Genomic DNA, 20,171 nt, shown 5'->3' with positions numbered 1-20,171 from the left:
CAGTGGCGTGGTCATCATTACTCTCTCTCTCTCTCTCTCTCTCTCTCTCTCTATTGGCGTGGTCATCATTATATATATATATATATATATATATGTATAAAAATGATAAATATTTCAAGGAACCTAAAGAAGTGAAGCGGAGCCCGTGGCGCTTCAGTCACCCTTGTTTTGTGATCTTTCTGGCACGAAAATAGTTCTGTGATCATAACCTTACCGTTTATGATCATAACAGAGCAGTCTGTGATTATCATAACCCTCTCTCGCGGGCGCGCGGTCCCGTGCGGCGCGAGTGCGCGCACCGCGTTGATCTGACGTGCACAGCCGCCTCGCGAACGCGCCGTTAGCGTCTGCTAGCAGAGACCTGTTTACTGCAGAAAAACCACTCCTGATGGACTGACAACGGTGAGATCTTACCACCTCCTTACCTTATAGAAACATTAGCGTGAAGTTAAGGTGTGAGTGCGTGCGCTGCCTGGACGCAAGAGGCTAATATTAGCGAGGCAGTGACCAATGAGGCTGGCTGTGTTTGTATAGCTAAGACATCAGTTAACGTTAGCCGGAGTGAAGGAAACTCCTCACAACTATTCACTTTTTCACTGCGGTGTTATTGTTAGGACTGCGTGTGCCAGACATGGGCTCTAAAGTCATTATAATGTTGTGTTGTTTGTCTTTAGCTGAAATGATGCGGTTTGTCTTTGTTTTGATCTTGCTAATGCTAATGCTAGAGAAATAAACCCATATGAAGCTCTCCAGTGAAGTCGTCGATCATTGCGAGGATAATATTATATTGTTAGAGGTTATGTGTTGGATATTTACGGGTTAGTGTGCAGTGAAACTCTAAAGGCAGCTCGTGGCAGTATTTGACATCTCGTTATCATCAGCACATGAGTTAGTTCACTGAGACTGCGTTCAGTCATCATCAGTGTGTCTGAGCTGATTACAGCTCCTCGAGAAAGAAACCATGAGGAGAACAAAGAAGTACTAAAAACATGTTATTTCTGAAGTACCTTAAAAATATAATGGTCTATATCAAAGTGTCATGCTGTTGCTACAGTACCTATAATAATACTTTAATATATATATAAAGTATTAAACTACATAACAGCTTTTCTCAGAAAGTAACTCATGTTCAGTCACTTGTGTTGCATTATTGTGTGTTATTAAATACTGTATGAAGTCGTTTCATCATTTTCTGTTTGGGGTCATGGAGACTATTAATAATGAAGTTCATGTATGCAAATTTGAATCTTCCACGATAAGCATGTTTTTTTTTTATCATTTTAATTATGTAAAAATGTTAGGGGAATGCAACTTTATTTATATTGTTTTTTTTTAAAGCCTCATTAAAATAATTAAACCTGGCAGCTGTGCATAATCGTTTATTATTTCGAAACTGATTATTAATGTAACATTTTTGTACAGCACATGCAGAAACATACATGGGGGAACCTAACAGGAAATGATGTCATAGAGTAGGGGTGCCCCGATCAGGATTTTTGAGGCCGATCACAGAAAGCAGTATTTGCTGATACGATCACTGATACCGATCTTTTTAAAGCCTTATTTTTATCATGTAGAATCATTTATAGTAATACTTCAATCAGGATTTTTTGACATTTATTCATGGCCTGAATTTCATTTTTGAAAATGGGGGGAATTTCCCTCTTGTGAGAGTTTTTATTTATTTATTCATTGAGGAGTGGAGGAGAGCATTTTTTTAAACATTTTTCAAAAATATATATTTATCTCACCTAAATGCTCGATCATGAAGTGCGTTTTTGTTTTTACACTCATGCAATGGTTGCACAATAGCTTACACACAGCACAACACAGTTGCTCAAGCAAGTGGCAAAACATTTAAACTACTTTTCTTACGTTATCACAAACTTACCATAGACAGAAACAGTCAGCTCTGCTGCCTTTTCTTTTGCATTTAAAACTTTATTACAAGCAGTCCTGTGGTTCATAAAGAACTTTGTTGTTCTCCCTCCACGAGTTCCATCTATCATTGCCTTTTTTATCTAAAAGAGCTCTTTTCCTTTAAAACCAGCCAACGAGCCATATGTGTTGACTGTGAAACACAGACTTTAATTATATGCATTTGTGGTGTAATTACTACATTTTCATATTTACTGCAAACAATGCGCTGTCATTTTAATTCAGCGCGTGCAGCGGAAACGATCTCTGCACTGCTGCAGACCGCTCCTGGAACGCACTGCCTGACCGCAACCGTGTGCAGTGTGAACACTTTAAAGGGGTCATATGATGCGATTTCAAGTTTTCTTTCTCTTTGGAGTGTTACAAGCTCTTGGTGCATAAAGAAGATCTGTAAAGTTGCAAAGACTAAAGTCTCAAACCCAAAGAGATATTCTTTATAAAAGTTAAGAGTCAACCACTCCCTCCTAAAACAGCTCGTTCTAACACGCCCCCACATATCTACGTCACGGTGTGGGAAGATTTGCATTTGTTCACGCAAAGAAAGAAGGCATAACTTTTATTCTCTCTGTTGCCGCTGGCGCCATGTTGTGGAGACGCTGTGTTTCGTTGAGAACGCGAAGCTGCTTTGTTTGTTCTTCCAAAAGAGGACAGGACTAGAAATCAGTGGTTAAGTTGTATTTCAGTACTGTTCCAGAACAGTTCAACCCAAATATTCAGATGTGTGCTGCACTTTTTATGGAGGATGAGGACTGTTTCTTGAACCAGTAGCCTGCAATGTGTCTGTGGCACAATGGCTGTTTCTATAAAGTTGAGCAGTTCAAACTTTGCAAGGACAGTCTGGCGCTTCGGACTCACAGCCTGTAGGTACTTATATTTAAATAATTTGCCAATGATGATTCAAACGCAAGTTTTAAGTAGTATAGAGTAGCACTTGTTGTTTGTTGTTTCTCCGATCACAAATGCCGACATGGTTTTGTGTTTACGCAGCGGGATACGCAACGAGTAAAAAGACAGTAGGGGCATAGAGGAGAAATAATAATGGAAAATAATGTGTTTTTTGAACCTTAAACGGCATAAACACATTGCATTACACCAAATACACCAAATAATGTTCTTTTTAGCAACATCATATGACCCCTTTAAAATCCCTTAAAGCTGCAGTCCATAAGTTTTGCCTCTTTGTCGTGACCCCTTTAAAATCCCTTAAAGCTGCAGTCCATAAGTTTTGCCTCTGACTGCCACAAATAGATTTTCCAAAGGCTTTGACTTCATTGAATAAACATGAGCACTGCACATTTCAAAATCAAAAACCGATGCAGGTTGTTTTTCTATCACTGTATTTCAGAAGGAAACCGACTGTATTTAGAAAATTTTCGATTTTATACCTTAAAGCTGCAGTCCATAAGTTTTGCATCTTTGTCTCCATCAGCTCAGCGCTGCTTTAAATTAATTTGCATATATATGTATATATGGGGGCGGGGGAGTACCGCCACAAATAGAGTGTAAGGCTGTGGGAAACACTGATCTCTGTTTGCAAACTTGCAATTGCAGATGTTTGCAGAATTAACTAACTTGTGTGGGTTGTGCTCCAGTGTGGCTCCAGTGCAGATGAATCTAATGTTTGAGGAGTATTTGTGGCAATCAGTCACCGCACCACTGTGGATTACTGTACTTCACAATCGCAGATTCTAGCCTACTTCTTGGAATATAATACCCAAATTAGAATTTTCACCAGATATTGTCATCTGAACAAGTAACAAGTCTGCCGAGTTTGTTCTGACCAACTGAGAAAAAAAGCGTTACAATAAATTGCGCTATATGGTGATTTACCCTATAGATCGGTTAGCTCATATCACATAAAACCATGCAAATTATTATTATTTTTATACTTTATTCTAGGGCTATACTCAGTCACGTAATGCTGATGTTGTTAACATTACTAATTTGAGAATAAAGTAGGGCTGTGCAATTAATCGCATTCGATTGTCATTCACGTCTCATCAGTAAAGCCGGTAAAAAATCACCATCACCTGCTTTCAGATTGAGCGGCTTTCACTACACAGAGCTGTAGTTCACTGACAAGCTTCGAAATCGAATGCGATTCATCTGCAATTATGAGGGCAATTTTGCCTAATTGTCAGAGAACTATGGCTCTGTGAAGTGAAAGCTGCTCAATCTGAAAGCAGGTGATGGTGATTTACTACTAATCACGGGACCGGCTTCACAGACCGAGATGACAGAAAGCGCATCCTGTTTGCTTTAATTTACAAAAGCACAACATTTGATTGTTATTCTGAGCACACACGAATAAACGTAGAGTCTTTATACGAAAGATGCATTACTCTTATCTGTATAACCAAAAATAAGCGTAATTGGTAGTAGAGGTGTTTCTGTTTGTGATTCTGTTTCTGAACCACGTGCAATACTGTTCAGCTTGGTCATCATGTGACACACAGCAGCCCGACAACACTTATGTTTTTTTAATTTTTTTCCTTTTTATTCGAAACATCACCAAACGCATTAACTATATCATGAAATATCTTGATTCTCACCTATACACAAATCCGGCGAAACACGGAAGTAAAGCAGCGCCGCCATTACTGCGTGCCTTGCTGCTAAGGAAGTAGCAGAAGTGGCGTGTTGGTCCCGTAGGCGGCTGTGGCAGATGTTAGCTGTTTGAAAAGATATTTTTTTATTTAGTTTTTTTTGTACGTATGCTGTCCAGTGATGCCGGGAAGAGCGTGTTGTGTGGTTGGCTGTTTTAACAACAGCACAAAACTACAGGCCTGGAATAAAACCGTTTGTGAAATTCACGAACCTTTGTTGCACCATTGACTGCCCATGTTTACGGCCATTCGGATTACACAGAGTTCCTGGTCGAGCAGAGGACCTAGATGTATTTATTTTTTGAATTTCGTAATAAAATTGACAGAATCTGAGAGCTGACATTTTTTTCTATCATAAGTAACCTGCTCGGTCTAGTCTGTCGTTCTCCTTGTCCTCTTTGCTTCGCGATTTTTCTGTGCGTGAGAAAATGGATGTGTGGCGTGAGAGCGTGTGAAAAGCGTCAATTGCATGTGTCTCACATTTTATTGCATTTGTATTAGTTGTTTGAAGAGTAAAAAAAATCAGTGGGTCTTAACGCAATTACAATCGGCAAGTCGGACTAAAAGGGGAAAAAAATAATTAATTGGGTCAGTCCTAAATTGACAGGGTCGGTCGGGTTATGGCAAACAAGAATATTTTTAAGGATGGCCTAATAGTTATTTGAAACTTGTGAAGCTTGTGAACATATTAGCAACACAGCTAGTAATGACAGCGTTCGGTTTTATTGCTGTCATCAGTTAATACACTTCTTAATTACATTACATTACATATTTTTACATTATTACATTATGTTGTCATTAAATTATCTTTATCAGTAAGTTTTGGCCACTGCCTGACATTATGTTGTCATTAAATTATCTTTATCAGTAAGTTTTGGCCACTAGCAGGATCCACTTTCATTGAAATGTCAAGTTTACATTATCAAAGAACATTTTCACTGACAGTCTAGTTCAAGCACTCTCAAAAACTCCAATTAAAATCACTGAAGCTATTTACACTATGAAATTAATATTTTTCAGATTCGTACATACATTTGCACTTTGTGTGTGTTTCTGATGAGAGAATTTGCCAGAAAGAGGTATTCAGTCAGCGAGCGAGTGAAGACACCGGCATTTCAGCGAGGACTCATCTGAACACCTCTGATTGGTCATTGCATTCACAGCATCATGTGTGATTGGTTATAATGCACAGTGCTGTACTAAAAAACTGCATCTGTATCTGGCTCGGTGCCAGCCAGCGAAAGCAGATTTGAATTTAGCAGCTGATGATACGACGCACTGAATGTTCTTATCACGCTATGTGATTGTATCAGCAGGGCAAAATATAGAAAAATATTAATCTGCTTTTTTTTTGTCTTTTGGAAGCTGGATGACCTCATGTGACCCCTCACTTTGAATGGGCATGACTCCTCTGTGCTGCCTTGTAAAGTTGCTACTACATACATATTTCAGATGATAAGCCATATTTGAGGTCAATGAATGTTAGGTGAGCGTATGGATGTCCTGCCTGTCACGGACTGCGGGATTTCTCCACTTGATGTGGAATAAATTTTTTCTGCGACCTAATAAAATTTTGGTTGACCAAGCCTCTTCTCGTTGACTAACAGTCAGTCGGCTATTAGATTGGGGGGGCAGCCCTAGTTAGTAGTAATGAATGGTGATTTCTTTAAGGCAGTATCATTAAATTATCTTTATCAGTAAGTTTTGGCCACTGCCTGATTTGTGTTTTGTTTGCATGGCAGCATATATTGTATATAATTATGACGTTAATATTTAGGACATGCAGACAAGGGTTTCTCATCAGTGCTGACTAAGGCTGGGAGATAATTTGATAATGATATTTATCACGATATAATTTCCCTTGATAAAATGATATGAAGAGTTTGATAAATGTTCGATATAATGTTTATGCGCCAAAAGCGGAACGCCACACAGGCCATTTATCCGCTCGGATCAAAGTTCAAACTGCAGCGCAGCGTGAGCTGACTTGAGCAGATGCGTTTACTCGCGTGACAGTGGTGTTAGATCCAGTGTGAAGCGCTTGAACTCAGCGATGAACACAAATGACTCTGTGATTTAAACTAGTTTAAAGCTAAACAGGAGAAACACTGTGTGCAACGAGACAGTCAGAAGGATTTTCAATCTACACGTTGCCATCATTTACCATGGATTTACTGTAGTAACACTCAATGCACCATGGTATTGTGGCAGAAATTTGGGATATTCACAGTGAATTTTAATACAGGAGTAATGATAGTTATAGTACGTATTTGTGATTAAGCTATAGCATGTGTGCATTTATACTGAATATTTTTAGACTATTGTTTTTAATACAAATAGGCTATCTAAAACATTAAGTTATTTTTTCACCGTGGTATTGAGGTGCTATATGTGTGGTTTTAACTGTGTTTATCATGATTTGAATGTATGCTACTATGGGAGCCAATGCTTAAAAAAAAAAGAAAGAAAAAAAAAATTGGTCAGAATAAATTTAACCATTGGTTGCTACAGTTTTTAGGCAACGCAAATCTGTTTCTTGATTTGAAACAATATCACTCATTAGAACATGCAGAAACTAAGAAATTAATTTTCTATTTAGATATTTATTTTGTTAAGGAAAATTAATGGTCTGGATCTACAACTTTCACTTTGCAGCAAAAATCTGGCCCTTAAACTTGAAAAAAAAAAAAAAATAGACATTTATCATAAAAATTATCGGTATCGACTGATATGAAAAAAAATTATTGTGAAAATTTTTTTGGAGGGGATCCGTGAGCGGGGCGAAAAAAATCGTGAATTTTTTTTTGGCCGTATCGCCCAGCCCTAGTGGTGACTGATCTTGTTGTTTCTCTTTAAGCAGTGTCACTGTCTCCAGAGGCTACACAGCTCTTTTGGTGAAGGGCTATGGCGCATCAGCTGTCCCTGGATGCACAATCCCCTCGAGCCGCCCCGCTCACGGATCACGACTCTGGAGTGGAAGATGAAGACGATGGCTCCTGCAGCCCTACCACAACCTCCACAATCTATGTTGCCTTCAAAGGGAACATGAATGATGAGGACTTTCGGGAGAAGCTGGATACCATCTTACAGGGGATGCCAGATATGCTCTTACTAGGTCAGGATTTGGCTTGAAACTATAATTATTACTCACATGCATGAAAAATGATTAATTGCTGCTGGAAAATTAGATTTCTGCAAAGATTCATTGAAGTTTAGGCCTAAACGTTAAATTTAAATGTTTATTTTAGAACTATAGAGTCATACTGTCTTTGCTCAGTATTTAGTATATGGGCTAGTAGTCCAGTTTTTTTCTTGCATTGTTGTATTTTAAACCGAACAGATATTGACTAAAAAGCCCTAAAGTCTCATTTTATTTTATGTATTTTTTTGGTGCCTTTAATGTCTTTTTCCTATCTTAGTTGGCTTATATTGCTCCTGTACTCCACTCTTTGTCTAATAAAGGTACAAAGAGGCTCGAACCCGAGCGTGTGGAGCCATGGAACAGCGTACGTGTCACTTTCAACATCCCCCGTGAGGCAGCCGAGCGACTGCGCCTCCTGGCTCAAAACAATCAGCAGCAGCTGCGGGATCTGGGCATCCTGTCTGTGCAGATTGAAGGTACGGATGTGTTGAATCTGCTCAGGCAGAACCACTGGCAATGCAAGGGTCTGCCGACGACCTCATTTACAGGGTGTCTACGGGTCCTTAAAGGATTAGTTCACCCAAAAATGAAAATTAGGCTGCGTTTTATTAACCCAAGAGGCATCCTAGGTGTATATGACCTTCATCTTTCAGACGAATCCAGTCAGGGTGTTGCATGCTTCAGTCCAAAAGATTTTAAATAAAAAGCACTGTATATAAATGAATTCACTGTATATTGTAATAGTAAATAGCATTTATGACAGTGATGACATTTTGTTTTCTTTTCGCATTAAACAGATTAAATATTACATATATGTATGTAAAAAAGGTCTTAAAAAGTTTTACATTTAACTTGTTCATATCTGTAGAAACCCTGATTTAATGCTTGACGTCATTGGCACAATATGTTGATCAGCCTGTTGGGTTCATACAGGTGAAGGAGCCATTAACGTTGCGGTTGGACAGGGCCGAAGTCAAGAAGTAAGGGTAAATGGACCCCTTGGTGCTCCTGGTCAGATGAGAATGGATGTTGTGTTCCCTATGCAGCAGGGCCAGGGTAACTATGCACAAGTGCTTAACTTAATGGCTTTCTTCGACTCCTGAAGGTGCAATGTCTTGCAGAGTTATCTCTAACGCTGATGGTACTGTGGGCAAATTTTTGAGTAATGTTGCTGGGCAACTTTGGTTAATGTTGGCATCAATGGGCAACCTGGTGAGACACAAGTGCCCACGACTGATCTAAAGTATCTAGATAGAAATCTGTTACCCATTCTCAGTGGCAAAGTGCCCAAACCAAAAAAAAAAAAAAAAAAGTTGCCCGGCAAAATTGCTAAAAAAATTGTCCTGTGTATCATCAGCCTAAGCCTAAACAAACACACCTGAACAAACTAATCAAGGTCTTCAGGATTACTTAATAATTTAATTAAGAAAGTGTATGCTGAAGAAATACTTGTTTTTCAGCTGGAATGCGTATGAATAACCCTTCGGTGTCTATGATGCCTCCTGGGGCTAATATGGCAGCTCAGGGAATGGTACCTAATAGTGGTACACCAATGCAGCCAAGAGCACCAAGGCCACCTTCACAGACAGGTAATGGCAATAATTTAATTCAAAGAAGTGATAGTTACATTTATTTACATTCCATACTGCTATTTTTAGCTGGCAGGTAGTGGGAAATGCTCGGCGCCATCTTGGATCCAGGTATATATTTTCACACTCTCTGAATCAGACTGTATTAAGATTTATCTTGAAGGCACATCCGTCATAGCTGGTTCAGAGCTTGGCATTTTAAATGTTACCTATGACCATAGATTTACATGGGACCTATGATCTCATGACTACATGCATCAGTCACTATGCAAGTGTTACTATATGTTGAAAAAGCACAACAAATTGTTTCAAGCTGAAGTTTTAGTGCCTGTATTAAGTGAACTCTTGAGCATTGTGCTTCATATGTTCTGTGTGGAATTATTTATTTTTTATTCCAAGGACTTTTGGCCAGATTTACGGATGATGAATTGATGGATTTAATGATATTCACGTTTCTGTTCACATTTTTTTCAGACACAATGGATCCCATGCTTTCAGGGCTGGCCTTACAGCAACAGCAACAACAACTCCAACATCCTCATGTGGGACATGGTCCACTTGGTAACTTAGGCCCACAGGGACATCACATGCAAGCCATGCAAGCAAATCGACAGCTAAATCCAGCAGCCCTACAGCAACTTCAGCAACAACAACAACTTCAGCAACAACAACAACAACACCAACAACAGCAGGTTCAGATGGCCCAACTAGGTGGTGCACGTGGTCCTTTCAACCCCTCCAACCAGATGCCTGTACCCCCTGGCTGGAACCAGTTGCCCTCTGGTGTTCTCCAACCACCACCTGTCCAGGGTCCTATGGGACCAGGTTGGAGGAAAGCCCCGCCACAGCCACAAATGGGGCAGCGTCAACCCTCTTTGGCATCTGTTCAGACGCCCAATCATCCACCACCACCATATCCATTTGGAAGTCAGCAGGCCGGACCGGTTTTCAATTCAATGGCACAACATCAGTTGCAACAACAGCAGCAGCAGACAGGGGCAAACCAGTTTGCAACCCCTCAGCCCAAAGTCCCTCAGGGAGCACCAGGTGTAGTTGTCTCAAGAGCACCGCCTCCTCTGCCTCCCTCCTCTGCCCCTCAAGGAAGTCTCACAGCCAAGTCCCCTGGTTCGTCGTCATCTCCTTTCCAACAGGGCTCACCTGGAACACCTCCAATGATGGGACAGGGGCAGCTTGGTCCACGTCCCACAACCCCCCAGGGTTTCCCACAAGGTGTTGGATCTCCAGGAAGAGCTGTGATGGGCCAGCAAGGAAACATTCAGCCTGGCTTTATGGGCGTTCCACAACATGGACAGGTTCCCCAAGTTGGAATGGGAGGTATGTTTTCAGATATTCAATGTAGAAGCGATTTTGTATTGTTATTAATTTGGTTACCTGTAATTGAATGTGTATATATTTTGCAGGTATGCCCAAACGAATGCCAGTGGGGTTCCCAAATGCTCCTGTTAATCAAAATTTCGGACAAGGACAGGTTACTACTACAGGAGCAGGTAGTACACCTCAAATACAAAATAGTCAGAGCATGGCAAACACTGGTAAGACGTGTGGATTGTTTTAATACTGTTTTCAATCTTTTGCTCTAATATGAAGTTTTTTTCACTTTCTATATATCAAGTTTCAACAAGTCTGAAAATCTCATTATAGGCGTCCAGTCATCAGTCCAAGCGCCAAATCATATGCAGTCAAATCCCCTTCAAGTTTCTGCAGTGACCCACCACAGTGGCATGCCAGCCCAACCCCCAGGCACCACCTCAGGAGCTAGTATGGGACAACCTCAGCAAGGACTTAAGACTCAAATGATGGGTGTACCACAATCACAACATCAAACACAGGTTGTAGCTTCCACTCAAAGTCAAATGGCACAAAGCCAAACAGGAAGCCAGACTGTTTTGTCCAGGCCAGTAAATACCGGGCAGCGAGGAATGACCCCTCCCAAGCAAATGATGCCACCACAAGGTCAAGGGATCATGCAGAGCCAAAACCAGCTTGGTGGAGGACAGGGACATCAGGCTTTATTGCTTCAGCAGCAGCAGCAGCAGCAACAACAACAACAACAGCAGCAGCAACAACAACAACAACAACAGCAACAGCAAAATGCTATGATGGAACACATTGTAGCTAGTCAGATACAGGGTAACAAGCAGGCCTTTGGCCCAAAAGGTCAACCTGGTGTAATGCAAGGCCAGATAATGAGAGGTCCTTCACCTAATATTCAAGGTAATATGGCGCAGTTTCAATCTCAGATGGGTCAGCAACAAATGACTCAACAACACCATCAGCAACAGCAACAACAAATGGCTCATTTACAACAACAGCAGCAATTACAGCAACAGCAACTACAGCAACAGCAGTTACAACAGCAACAACTACAGCTGCAACACCAGCAGCCACAACAAGCACAAATGCAACAACAACAGCTACAGCAACCCCATCAGCAAATGGTACAACAACAGTCTCAACAAATTCCAATGAATGGCAACCCCAACCAAGCATTAGGGATGCATGGGTCTCAGATGCGACTTCCAGGAAATCATCATTTAGTACAACAACAGCTTCAGCAAAAACAACAGCAACAGCAGGTGATGCTGCAGCAGCAACAGGCTGGTCAGCAGCATCAACACCAGTTAGGAGATAGTAGTGGAAATGCTGATATCAGCCAACAGATGGTTCCAGACCTGCAGAATCCGCAACAACAGCAGGGTATGTTGGGAAATTCTCAACATATGCAGGTTGGCAATGGCCATTTTCCTGGTCATGGCATGTCCTTCAATCCTCAGTTTGCTGGTCAGATGCCAGTAGGAGGCCCATGTGGGCAAGCGGGTGGATTTCCAGTAAACAAGGATGTGACACTAACCAGTCCCTTATTAGTAAATCTTCTCCAAAGTGATATTTCTGCCAGCCAGTTTGGTCCTGGTGGGAAGCAAGGAACAGGTGCGGTTGCTGCTGCTAACCAGGTCAAGCCTAAAAAGAAGAAACCTCCCCGTAAGAAGAAGCCAAAAGTAGAGGAAGGACAACAGTCTACTGACAGTCTGTGGTAAGAGCTTTTTATTCGTTAATTTTTTTACACTGAAGCTGAGTAAACAAATTTGTTGCACTGTTGTATAGAACTAAGTTTGTGTCCTTCTTAGTGGTCTGGATTCATTGCCTCATGGACTGGAGGAAGGAGAGATGCAAGGGTTGGGAGGTGATCAAGGGAGTGGCATTGACTCAAACTCTAAACTTTCTGAATTCGCTAATCGACCAGGTAAACAATGTAATGCCTTTTGATTGATCATTTATTACTTTTACATAACTTTTATTTACTTAAGATTTTATTTTTAGGCCTGCCTGGTCAGTCTGGAGATCAGAGGATATTACAGCAAATGCCAATGCAGTTTATGCCCCAACAACAGCAGCAACAACAGATACAGCAAATGCAGCAGCAGCAGCAGCAGTTACAACAACAACAGCAGCAGCAGCAACAAATGCAGCAGCAACAGATGCAACAACAGCATCAACAGATCCAGCAGCAGCAAATGCAACAGCAACAAATGCAGATGCAGACTATGCAGGGTCCTCAAGGTCAAGCTGGAACATCACAAGGACCCCATCATGTCCAGACCCAGATTCATTCACAACAGTCAATGCAGATGCAACACCAACAACAACAACAACCACCACCACAACATCTTCAACAACAACTGCAGTCACAGCCACAACAGCAACAACAACAACAGGCACAGCAGCAGCAACAACAACAACATCAGCAGCAACAGCAACAAATGATGATGATGCTTAAAATGCAACAAGAAGCTAAAAATCGAATGACACTACAGCAAGGTGGGCACATGCAAAAGGGTTTAGTCAATCCTAATGATCCATCTCAGAGAATGCCTGTATCACAACCAGGCAACATGCCTGTAATGATCGATCTTCAAGGGCATGGAGGTGTTCCACCTTCTCCTGATAAAGCCAGAGGAATGCCACTCATGGTAAATCCAACTCTTACTGGACCAGCAAGAAGGACACCCCATTCAGAGGTTGGACAACCAACACCACCAGAGGAAACCCCTGGAAACCATAGCATGCAGGACCGGGGACCCCTTGAAATTGGTCAACAGTCAGGAAATGGAAATCAACCAATGATTCCCAATCAAGGTCCTAATACTCATTTAATGAAATCCGTGCCTTTATCAGTGCCCCACCAGCCAGGAGCAAGTCCCCAGCAGCAGTCCCAGCAAGTGGCAGCAATGGCTGGCTCACATAATATTCACTTTTCCAGTGCTCCGGCAGTTTCCCAAAGTTCCCGCCCTAAAACCCCTAACCGAGCCAGTCCTCGGCCATATCACCACCCTTTAACTCCAACCAACCGTCCACCTAGTACTGAACCCTCTGAAATAAATCTGTCCCCTGAGAGACTGAATGCCTCTATTGCTGGTCTTTTCCCTCCAAAAATTAACATTCCTCTGCCACCGCGGCAGCCAAATCTAAATCGAGGTTTTGATCAGCAAGGACTTAACCCAACTACACTTAAAGCAATTGGCCAGGCTCCACCCAACCTAACAAATCTTCCTGTCAACAATAATACCAGTGGCAACAATAATGGCCCACAGTCTTATCCATCAGGTGTTGGCATGGTAAACTCTGGAGGAAAACAAGATAAACAGACCGGTGTTGGGCATGCTAAAAGAGCTAGTCCCAGTAATAGTCGAAGATCCAGCCCTGCCTCAAATAGAAAAGCTGCCACTCCAAGCCCAGGAAGACAGAAGGGTGCCAAAGCATCATTGACATCACCTCCACATCCGCAGCAAATGATGGTTAGTCCACAGAACGTGATGGTTAGTCCCAACTCAGTGCTCCCAACTACCTCTGCATCTTTGCCATCAGCAGGACCTGGAGAATCACAACAGAGTTTAAATTCTCTGCAAACCCTACCTGGTAGTGCCGATGCAATTAGAGATGGCCAGGTAGTGACTACACAAGCAGAGCAGCATCAGGCAGTTCAGTTTAGAGAGCAGTCTGGTCCTAAAATGGCAAGCCCTCGGGTGCATTCTCAGGAACCCAAACGGCAAGAGCTTAGCAATTTGGTTGAACAGCGTGTTGAAGATAAACAACAACCTCGGACAACACCACAACATGACCATAGCTCTGCTGTATCACCAGCATTTAGAGATGCTCCAACATCTCTGAATCAGCTATTGGACAACACAGGCACCCCATCTTTGTCAGTGAAATCTCAAAATATTCCTCAAGTGGGTGGAGAACTTGTGCAAAAAGAGAGTCCTAATGCTCCATCAGCTCAGGAGAACCAACCTAATCCTGTTGTCTCACAGAGCACAAATATTGGCACCTCCTTGTCTACAAGTGAAACTGATCAGAAACCTAAACCTGCTTCAGTATCAAGTCCAAATCTTGTAGTCAGTAGCAGTGCAAACCTGCAGTCTGTCAGTGCTGTATCAAGTGTTAGTTCAAACCAAACTGTGCTCTTAAGTCTCACTTCAATACCCAACCCTTCAGTAAGTTCAAATCACAATCTTATACCCATCTCAAATGCATCTCAAACTGTCTTGCAAAGGCCCATCTCATCAGTGACAACACCACAAAATCAGATCACGGTCTTTGTAACCTCTAATCCCATTAGCTCTGCTACCAACACAGCTTCTGTCGTTCCTCCTGCTCTTGTATCTAAGGTACTGGCAGTTCCCAATAAAAACATAAGACCTCCTGATATTCGTCAACAAAATCCTACCCAAACGCGTCCACAGTTCATCGCAGGATCTGTGTATTCAATATTTCAAGCTACGCCAGTATCATCAAGTGCTAACGTCATGTCTCAACCTGTCACTATGGTTGGTCCCATAGTCTCTGCAAATATCCAGCTTACTCCTACCCCGGTATTAACTACATCACAACCCTCTGCGCAAGCATCAACATCTATGCTGACAAACTCACCTGCTGTGAGCATAGCTGCTACTCAGCAGAGCCGCACTGTTATTGGTCAGCTTCAAGTTCAAGTACCTGCAAGTCAGGCTTCCCCTGTAAACGTAGTTCTGCCACCTCAACAGCCAAGCCCTGGGGGTCCCAAACAGGAGAGTGTCTCTGAAGCTAGTGGCTCGAAATCTAGTCCTGTTGGGCAGACGGTCTTACATTCTGGCATGTCATCACCCTTTCAGCAGCTATTGGCTTCTCCACCTGCTTGCTCTAGCCCAGGGGCTACGGCTGTTGCCCGCAGAAGTCCTCTGTCTCCAACAACAGTGTTAGCCAAAAGCAGTCCAGTCCAGACTGTTGTAAGCAAACATACCATGCCCAGCATCTCTTCGAGCAATGCCGATGATCAAAAAGAGCGAACCCCTGTCACTCAGATTGGAAAGACTCTGGATGTTGCCACAACTCAAGCTTCTTGTGCAGTTACGTCTGAAACGGTATCTGCACTCCAGCCCACTGCTCCAGTGACCGTTCCAGCTGCTCAAATAGCATCTCAGCAATCTGCACTTCCTCCAAAAGTGTCTTCTCCTGAACCTGTGCCCACTCCTTCTCCAGTCCCTACTTCTACACCATCATCTAATATGCCACCCCCAGCCTCTACCCCTGGAATGGTTCACCTCTCTAGTCCTGTTGCTACTTCTTCACCACCTTCTAGTTTGCCTGCAGTTTTAGTTTCTGCACCCACTGCTGCTCCAGGACCTCCCACTACAACCTCCCGCCCCTCCACAGCAACACAGCTCTCTGGGGAACAGCAGCCTTCTGCACTGGTGGAGACTAGTGGATCTGACTCTGCTGAAACAAAAGCAATTGTAGATGCTCCTGGCATCTCAGGTAACTACTTGTTGATATCAAGGCAAATTCATTAGTTGTCTAGTCAAACATTAATGATTTTACTTCTTAGTCATTCTTTTTATTTAACTTTACAGCTCATCCTGAAGCTCCACAAGAAGACCAAGCTTCATGTGGCCAAGCTGGTAAACACCTTTATAATGAAATCTATTTCTACCCATGCAAATGGTAGTCATACGCAGGGGCACTGCTATGGTTCCTTGGCCCCCTGAACAAGTACCTTATGATAAGGGCCCTTGGAATCGTCCTAACCTTCCTCCTCGTTAAGGCGCCCCTGGTCATATGTGAACTAGCTTAACCCCAAAGTGTACTTATGCATATGACCAAACGCATAGTGTTTCGAAGTAGACTACATTTCTTATAGTACATGAACATAGGTGCATGACACATGCACGCTAATTTTTTATTTATCCACTGCCTGTGCTATTTCTCTCTGGAAGTTACAACCGAAAAAGATGTCTTTGAATTCTTTGAACTAGAGTTGCAGGTATCTCTCAGCTAGGAATGTAAATATGCTCCCAGAGCTGGTTGAAAATTGATTAAAATGTTTGATGATTTAAGTTGGTTGAGATATCTAACCATGATACATTTGGGGATGGGGGTTTTTCTCTATGCATCCAAAACCATGACAAAATTCGCATTTACAAGATATAAGCATTCAAAACTTACAGTCTCTCATTTCCGCCAATATGGATCACCAAATTTGATGAGCACTTCAGCTTCTCATCAAACTTTTTGTCCAGTCAAATGATCCCTAGAACCCAAAGCATCCTGCCCCCTGCACTACAAATAGACACTGAAGCTTCAGCTGAAATCGGTCACTTGTTCACAGAATTAGTATTTTCTGTACGGTGAATGGTACGTAGTGCCCTTTATAGTGGATGAATGATTCAGACAGTGTAAATATTCTTTCCATTGATGTAAAAGGAGCCTTGTTTTGTGCTATGTCAGTCTGCTCTGCTCCAGAGACACGATAGGATGGAGCGGATCATATGCGTGAATCGGTGCAGACCACAAAAACATATCAGACCCATTTGAATTCTACTCAGAATGCTATATTTTATAGCAATATGGATGAGATTGCAGCTGTCATATGTGGCTTTACCGAGCTCAATGGCTCTGGTCCAAACTGTAATATAAACAAAATGATATTGGGTATTTAAATGTGTGTGTGTGTTTGTTTGCTGGTTTTTATTGTATTTGTTATACTTGTATTTTTTTAGTCATTTTTGCCAAGAAAATAGCCGAAGATGCTGACATGGCATTAATTAAAAATATACTACTATTGGCTTTTTAAAAAAAAGGGGGCGGGACTGCTTGATATATCCCACCCTGTCTTCCTGTTTCAGCTGAAATGAGGTCAACATAGAGAATAACACTGTGTTTAAAAGCATTTCAGTGGAGCTTAAAGTAGAATTTATGCAGCAATGCTTTTTTCACAGCGGTAACTGAAGAAATGCTGTATCACTGCTGTTCCGTATGCGCCACCTGCTGTCAGAGAGTGAATTTGCGTCTCATTCAGCCTGTCCGCTTTAATGTAGTTTTATATAGCATCATTTCACAAAGCTGTAGTTGGATCATTCTGTTTTTGCTTCAAGTGCATCTTCTGCTGGAAAGTGTGGACATTATTTTTCTTTAAAATTAGAAAGAAAAAAAATCCAAGCTAGGAAAGAGCACAGGCAAAGCCTTAGTTTGTTTATATGAAGAGATTTATTTTATTTGTATTATTCATTTATTTGATTTGGTAATTTTTTTGTTTTGTATTTTTATTTTTACAATTAATTTTTATTTGACTTTTAAAAAAAAATCATTTTCATGAAGAAATGTGCATATTAAGCTGATTAAATTTCTGTAACATGCACTGTATGCACACCCTAGTTTACATGAAAAACTGAAGTATACTTTGGGTTTTAGTGAATGCTAATCTAATTCAAGATTATGTGATGCAGTCCTGCACCAGAACCATTTCTCTTGGTCTGAACCAACACTTTTGGTTCAGATTTGTACCAGCTCAACTCAGAGCATCTCCCAGGGATAAAGCCTGAAGTGGAGAAATAGAAAAACGCGAGGCACAGTCAGTGTTTAACACTAAACTAATTTCAGTTGTCTCTATTTACAGGACAAGGGGTTACCACTGCAGCAGAACAAGGGTAAGGCAATATTCTTGACTGTGACTCTGATGATCTTTTTTCACCATCATTTTCATTTTATTCATTTAAAATGAATACATTTGTTGATTGTTTTTCAATCAAGGAGATTAATTTTATTGGATAATCTGAATGAACTCACCCTCATGAACGCACTAATAATCATGGAATGATTCATGAAATCATTCTTTTTCTTGATCATTACTCAAATATGGGAAGGAGGAAAAAATGTTGTTGAGCATCAAAGCAGTTTACCGCTGTTTTTCCACTTCTATAACAGATGGGCAAAGAAAAGAAAGACGCCCGTCATCTTAGCCCCAAGGTATGTATATAGCAGACCTGTAGATTCCCTGCACGGGTCCGTGCACGGGGCAGCGTGGCCGTTTTTGTAAAACGGTCATGAACAGGACGGACGTAATCTGTGGTAGATGAGGAAAAACAGCAAGTGTGAATTCCTCAGTTGTGGTCATTTTCTTCAGTGTTAAGACCAACAATTGATTTCCAAAGAAAACTAGAGAATATATGTAGCATAAAAAATGTCTGCACTTTTTTTTTCTGTTTATCCCCATCTTCCTTCTGCAGGGATACAAGGGCCACCACTGAGAAAGCAAAAGGTCCTAGTCGACGAAGCTCACGAACAGACAAGGAGCCTGAGGAGGAAGCATCTGACAATGGACAGAGAAAAAGAGTTGCTAGGCCAGGCTCAGCCTCATCAAACACAGGAAAAGGTACAGGTTAGACGTCTAGAACATGTACATGGATGCAAATACATGATATACACTACCAGTCAGTAAGATTTTGAATGTTTTTTTTAAAGAATTCTCTTCAGCTCACCCTTTCAAAGCTTAATGTTTAGCATCATTACTCCAGTCACATGATCCTTCAGAAATCATTCTAGCATCGGATTTGCTGCTACCATAAATGCTGAAATGATTTTCTTTTTTTCTGTCTTTCAGAATCAAACACTGGAGCCAGTCCCACGCAGGCAAAACGAAGGAAGTCCAAGTAATCATGACACATGAATAAACCTGTGAATTGTACATTCTTTTTTGTTGTTTTCTGAACTTGTTTTATCTACTGTTTTTCCTTTTGTTCTAAGCAAGATAACCATGTACAGAAAGTTCATTTTTTTCTTTCTTTCTTTAATCATGATACTGTATTTTGTTCCTGGCTACTAGAGGAGATCACGTTTAGAATTGTGTATGATGTGTTTGTATGTCATTGTTTTGGTGTGACTTTTTTTTTTTATTATTAATATTGATCAATTCTGGATTAATCATGTGATGCAGACTAAGAATAGAATCATGTCTGTAGTATCACAATATAATAATGTGACATAATCAGACTTTGTACTTTTCACCCCCATGTGGTAGGCTATATCTTGAATTAACTGTGCATTTCAGTACTGTTCACCCACTTAGCCCCCGGATCACATGCATTAAACTATTTTTACAACTGTACTACGTTTAACGTGTTTTTGAGACTAAACATGCAAATAAGAATCTCAGCGATCTTAAATTAGAATGGATTTAAAGACCACACTTGTAAAGTTCTAAATGGAATACTAGCATACTTGCTGCAAACTGTGCTGTATATACTGCATACTTATTTATTTTACTTTATTACCTGTCCAAGATGCAAACAAAGAACACAAAACACAGTTAATTCTTCCTTGAGCAGCTCATTGATCAAGAATCTAAAGGTGGTCATTGAGTTGTGTTGTAAAGAGTTCCAGTCATTGGGCGCCGTGAACCTGCAGTTGCATGCAGATGCAACTGAAAGAGTATACAAGTCCTGTGAGCGCAGAGAATAAGCTCCAGGAGCTTTAAGTTGGGTGAGAGAACAGAGATATGAAGGCGGTAGACCCAATGCATACTGTCACGACCTCATTGTGTGCTTCGTTCATTAGCTAGTGGCT

The 20,171-nt window shown here is 41.3% G+C and overlaps 1 protein-coding gene across 4 annotated transcripts; it reads left to right on the top strand.

Moving 5' to 3' along the window:
* Positions 1-245: 245 nt before the first annotated feature.
* On the top strand, positions 246-19,713 carry ncoa6 (nuclear receptor coactivator 6). 4 transcript variants are annotated; one of them, XM_042751194.1, is made up of 15 exons: positions 246-402; positions 7,405-7,659; positions 8,007-8,162; positions 8,620-8,742; positions 9,147-9,275; positions 9,750-10,610; positions 10,697-10,783; positions 10,938-12,327; positions 12,422-12,537; positions 12,615-16,088; positions 16,184-16,231; positions 18,226-18,256; positions 18,534-18,575; positions 18,836-18,981; positions 19,210-19,713. In XM_042751194.1, the coding sequence occupies exons 2-15, from the start codon at positions 7,449-7,451 to the stop codon at positions 19,260-19,262; spliced, it is 6,867 nt and encodes a 2,288-aa protein (XP_042607128.1). In that variant the 5' UTR covers positions 246-402; positions 7,405-7,448; the 3' UTR covers positions 19,263-19,713. The 4 variants fall into 4 exon arrangements, with proteins under 4 accessions (XP_042607128.1, XP_042607125.1, XP_042607127.1 ...); XM_042751191.1 differs by having other exon boundaries at positions 10,697-10,828; XM_042751192.1 differs by having other exon boundaries at positions 252-402; positions 7,402-7,659; positions 10,697-10,828.
* The last annotated feature ends 458 nt before the right edge of the window (positions 19,714-20,171 follow it).

Source organism: Cyprinus carpio, chromosome B23, assembly GCF_018340385.1.
Source record: "Cyprinus carpio isolate SPL01 chromosome B23, ASM1834038v1, whole genome shotgun sequence".
In the NCBI taxonomy this organism is placed as follows: domain Eukaryota; kingdom Metazoa; phylum Chordata; class Actinopteri; order Cypriniformes; family Cyprinidae; genus Cyprinus; species Cyprinus carpio.
This window is presented reverse-complemented; position numbering and strand designations above follow the sequence as displayed.

What these genes read in the sequence shown, in the direction of transcription:
- ncoa6 (XM_042751191.1), top strand. Translation starts at nt 7,449, where the DNA reads ATGGCGCATCAGCTGTCCCTGGATGCACAATCCCCTCGAGCCGCCCCG. An exon ending in CCTGTCTGTGCAGATTGAAG is followed by an intron (nt 8,163 to 8,619) that starts GTACGGATGTGT and finishes GGGTTCATACAG; the next exon opens with GTGAAGGAGCCATTAACGTT. An exon ending in CCCTATGCAGCAGGGCCAGG is followed by an intron (nt 8,743 to 9,146) that starts GTAACTATGCAC and finishes CTTGTTTTTCAG; the next exon opens with CTGGAATGCGTATGAATAAC.